We start from the raw sequence: 4,725 nt of genomic DNA, 5'->3' as shown, positions 1-4,725 counted from the left end.
GGCTACAACACGTTTTCATTGTTTTCGTTCTGGATTCATCTGCCGATGTTTCCTCATTCTGTCCGAGCAGACGTCCAAACCTCTGAATCGACAGCAGACTGTCACGTCTGACGAGCTGAAACCATCAAATGTTTCAGTTACTGTTGCATGAAAATGACTCAAACTATTCATCATTTATCAAAATGAGTTGATTACTTGTCAAATCCTTTTAAGCTAATATTTTATTGATCCATTTTTTACAGTTCATCATGTTTTCAAAGCTACAATAAGCAGTAGAAAGTGTCATGAAATGGGATTACTTCAAGTAAAAGTACTTATGTACAGTACCTGTGTACATGTACTTCCTTCCCACCGCTGCAGATTTAAAACGTCCAAATGTTTCAGTATCAAAGTGAAAAACAAGGTTTGTTTTCAGGGTGCTGACATCATGTCGACCATGAGATCGTTTCTTTTCATTGTATTTTATTCATTTCTTTTTTTCAAACTGCTACTGTTTCCCTACATCACAACTGACTCACACAGACAGACACCAACAGACAGGACGATATTTACAGTATCTACAACATGTTGTCCTCCGTCATCTGCAGGCGGAGGACAGGCAGGAGCTCTGGGTGTGGACTCCAGCCGTCCTGCACCGTCATACTGCAGGTAGAAACTCGGAAAGGTTGCTGAAACTGTTCTTAAACGTGAGGTTTGGAAGTCACTCAGTTAATCTGAGTTACAGTACAAAGCCCGGGGGGGGGGGGGGGTCTGAGTCCATGTCCATAAGGCTCAAAACAAATCCCACATCTGAATGTTTAAAAAAAATAATGCTACTGAAATCCAAAATCTGGATGAACACACTCACGTTTAAAGGTTTGGTTCCACGTTTTGGAAAATACTACTACTGGACCTGGAGGTGATTAGCCTAGCTTAGCATAAAGAATGGAAACGGGGGGAAACAGCTAGCCTGGCTCTCTTCACAGTTCAAAGATGCATCGACCAAAACCTCTGAAGATGTATTATTGTTAACATGCTGCATCTCGTTTCTTTAATCCGTCTGAAAACTGTTGTTAAAACGACACTTTGTGGTTTTCTGTCACCTGCTGGAACGAAACGCAATTTGGATTTTTGTCTATGAATTAAAAAAAGGAAATGTGTTCCTTTGTGAGCTTGAGAGGCGCTGGTCGGCAGATTTTTGACATTTAAATAAGACCGGCTGACTGTTTCCTCCCTCCCCCCATTTCCTTTAGTCTCCTTTGGTCTTTATGCTAAGCTAGGCTAATCGGCTCCAGCTTTACATACATAACGTCAAACTGCTCCTTTCCAGAAACAAAGGTACAAAATGATGAGCCTCATCTGTTTAAACAGCCGATGAACCAGCACTGGGTCCGAACCTTTGGAGAAACGGCTGAGGTTCAGGACATTAAGAGGAATTCATCAGCGGCGTAAACAGGGACAGCACTCAGACGTCTCCTCGGGTCGGCGGGCACCAACGTCTTTTGTCCTTCAGGTCAGCGGAAGGAGAACTGGAGGGTAAAGGCAGGAGAAATGGGACGTTTCCCAGAATAAATGGAAGACATCCTGGTTGCCAAGCGGCAGGGACGACAGAGAAAATAGTCCCTCAACCAGAGAGACGGTTTGTGATGAATCAGCGGTTTATGTCCTTATGAAAGTGGAGTGAGGCCAAGTCAGGCCACAGGTAACGGCCACGTTCAGGAAATGGTCCAGGCCCACGAAACAGGATGTGTCCAGGAGCACCTTCACGGCGTCCCAGAGTTTTTATGGTGTTTGTCCTTCAAGCAGCAGTGAGGGGACTTCATTAGTGTCCAGTGTCCAAAAAAAAGGGACGTCTCTTGTAGAGTAAAACGGACATCAAGCAGACTTCAATTGTTTCTTCAAAGAGAATGTAAATACTTTCTAGTACAGCAGCGGAGACGAGACGAGTCAAAGTCTTCAGGATATGAAGTGCTGGTCTGACCAGAGGTAAGGACTGTTTCTGTGAGAGTAACTGGAAATGACAAAGGAGAACTGGATTCATGTCCAGTGGAGCAAACAGCAGACTGAAAGTGAGGAATCCCGTCCACTAAAAGACCAGAACGAGGAAACTTAATCTGGCGTCGAGCAGAAGCAACAAAGTGATTCTAGACTCGAGGTGAAAGAACTTGTTTGGTTTCCAGTAAACAAAGAAAGCGGAAAATAAACGGGCCGAGGTCTCGACTGTAGAACTTGTTGGTTTGTTGTTGGACGTGTTCGAGACCAGAGATTTGGGAACTGGTTTCCAGTGGATGAAACGGGATGTGTTCCAGACTGGTTTTCAGGTGAAGAACAGTTCGAGTTCTACAGCAGATTTTAGGGAACTTGATGGGTTCCAGTAGATGAAACAGGAACGATTCTGGACCAGATCTGAAGGAACTTTTTCAGTGTCCAGTCGATTAAACTGGGCATATTCTAGACCAGAGGGGGCAGCGGTTTTTTGATTGTTTTCCAGTTGAAATGGGGCGGATTCTAGACCAGAGGTGAGGGAACTCAATGGATTCCAGTAGGTGAAAACAGGTCCCATCCTAGACCGGATGGTGGCGTACTGGTTTGGTTTGCAGATGATCACACAGGAAGCGTTCCACACTGAAGGTGATGAAACCAGAGACTTTACGGGGTTCCAGTAGGTCAAACAAGCAGCAACTGGTGTCCAGTGGGTGAAAGGGGATGAGTTCTAGACCAGAGGTGAAGGAACTTGTTTGGTCTCCAGTACTGGGGATTCGTGCTCTGGTTCCAGTGCGTCTCCACTGGTCTGGTCCTCAGCGCTGCTCACAGTGTTGGAGTCTACAGGAGCATCGTCCTAAACACACAAACATCAATGACGAAAGCACAGAGCGAGTACTCAGATTACTTTTTTACGCTTAACTAAAGTGCTTACAAAGAAGGTAAAACAGACATTTTATGTTTTGTGTGTGTGTGTGTGTGTGTGTGTGTGTGTGTGTGTGTGCGCGCGCGCGTGTGCGTGCGCTTACCGTCACCCAGGGGTGTGACAGAACCTCCTCGGCAGTGAATCGAGTGTCCACGTTCACCTGCAGCATCTGACTAATCAGCATCTGAGGAGGAGTCATGTGACTGTTAGCAGCCTGCTAACAAATAAATGATCGAGTATTATTATTACTGATAAGACTTTATTGATCCCTTTGCTCTAAAGCATGAGTGTCAATGGCCCGTGTAATATTCATTATTCTGAAAGGGACCGTTCTGCAGAAAGAGTACTTTTACTTTTTGTACTTTAAATATACTTTGATGCCTGACAAGTGAAAGTAAAAACTTCTGGTGGTTACAGACTAACCGCCAGCTTTTGGTTTAAATTAACTTTATTTAATTGTCTGCAGTTTGTTTCTGAGCTGACTGGAAAGCCTGATGTCCGACTCTCCTCCCCAGCACCTGAACGCTCCATCAGGTGACGCGTTCACTGTCGCTGCGAGCGAGCCGTACCTTCGCCGGCAGGCTGATGGCGTCCCAGTCCGGAGACGGAAACTCCAGCTTCCCTCTGAGGATCTGATCGAACAGCTCCTCCTGAACATTGTTCTCGCTGAGGAAAGGAAGAGGAGGGAGACGAAGAATCAGCTGCAAGTCATGTTTCACATCGTACGGCACAAGAGAAACCAGCTGAACCAAACTGATCGGCTCTATTATTGATTATTGGAAATCTTTCTGTACGCTGACCTTCTGAATGGCGGGAATCCACACAGCAGGATGTAGGTGATCACTCCCGCCGCCCAGATATCCACCTTCAGACCATAGCTGCACACACACACACACACACACACACACACACACACACACACACACACACAGTTTAATAGCAGCGTCAGTGAACCTCTTCCACCCAGAAAGCGACTTTCAGCTCGTCTCCTCTCACCCGGTCTCAGCGATGATCTCCGGGGCGACGTAGGTCGGCGTGCCGCACACCGTGTACAGCGGACCCTCCACCACCGTCGCCAGACCGAAGTCCCCCAGCTTCAGTGACTTAGTGCCGTCTGGGTACTCGCACACCTGCAGTGCACGCAAACAAACGCTTCAAATACACACAGTACACACACGGAGCAACTGCACAGAGTATATTTACACTCCTTCAACACAAACTGTTGTTTTTCTACGTCAGTTTGTACAAATTAAGCAGTGATGTGCTCATAAATGAGCTTTACAGGTGCTGTTGGCTGTGCACAGACAGGCTAGCTGTTTCCCCCCGTTTCCAGTCTTTGTGCTAAGCTAAGATAGGCTAAGCTAATTAGCGGTAACTTCAGCTGTTTCTGAAATACAGAAACTCGCCAAAATAAAAGCCCAACTCCCGACTGACATGCTTTTATTTTATATTTCTGTGTGTGTGTGTGTGTGTGTGTGTGTACCAGCAGGTTCTCTGGTTTGATGTCTCGGTGGACGATGTTCATCCGGTGCAGGTACTTGATGGCGCCGGCCAGGTTGAACACCATGGCGCTGGCGTCGTGCTCACTGTACTTTGTGGAGGAGGTGATGGCGTCAAACAGGTCGCCGCCCTGAAGGAGGCGGAGACACGGACATAGTAACAGGAAGAAGAGACAGAAACAGGAAGAGAAGACGACGATGATGAGGCACCTTGACGAGCTCCATGACGAGGAACAGCTGACTCGGCGTTTCGTCCACCTCGATTAACTGGATGATGCTGGGATGTCGAACCCGCCGCAGCACCGCCACTTCATTCTCGATCAGATGCTCCTGTTCACA

At 46.8% G+C, this 4,725-nt stretch overlaps 1 protein-coding gene across 1 annotated transcript in view; it reads right to left on the bottom strand.

Annotated features, from left to right (window-relative positions):
* The window catches only part of LOC139351154 (serine/threonine-protein kinase DCLK2-like), a 13,495-nt gene continuing 8,770 nt past the window's right edge, over window positions 1–4,725 (bottom strand). Inside the window, exons 9-15 of the mRNA XM_070992889.1 lie at window positions 4,597–4,716; window positions 4,371–4,517; window positions 3,884–4,017; window positions 3,688–3,765; window positions 3,457–3,553; window positions 2,991–3,071; window positions 1–2,818 (exon numbers count right to left, since the gene is read on the bottom strand). Coding sequence (XP_070848990.1) covers window positions 2,693–2,818; window positions 2,991–3,071; window positions 3,457–3,553; window positions 3,688–3,765; window positions 3,884–4,017; window positions 4,371–4,517; window positions 4,597–4,716 — 783 coding nt within the window. The 3' untranslated portion in view covers window positions 1–2,692. The remainder of the gene's footprint in view (window positions 2,819–2,990; window positions 3,072–3,456; window positions 3,554–3,687; window positions 3,766–3,883; window positions 4,018–4,370; window positions 4,518–4,596; window positions 4,717–4,725) is intronic.

The sequence above is a fragment of the Chaetodon trifascialis genome, chromosome 23 (assembly GCF_039877785.1).
Source record: "Chaetodon trifascialis isolate fChaTrf1 chromosome 23, fChaTrf1.hap1, whole genome shotgun sequence".
Classification (NCBI taxonomy): Eukaryota; Metazoa; Chordata; class Actinopteri; order Chaetodontiformes; family Chaetodontidae; genus Chaetodon; species Chaetodon trifascialis.
This window is presented reverse-complemented; position numbering and strand designations above follow the sequence as displayed.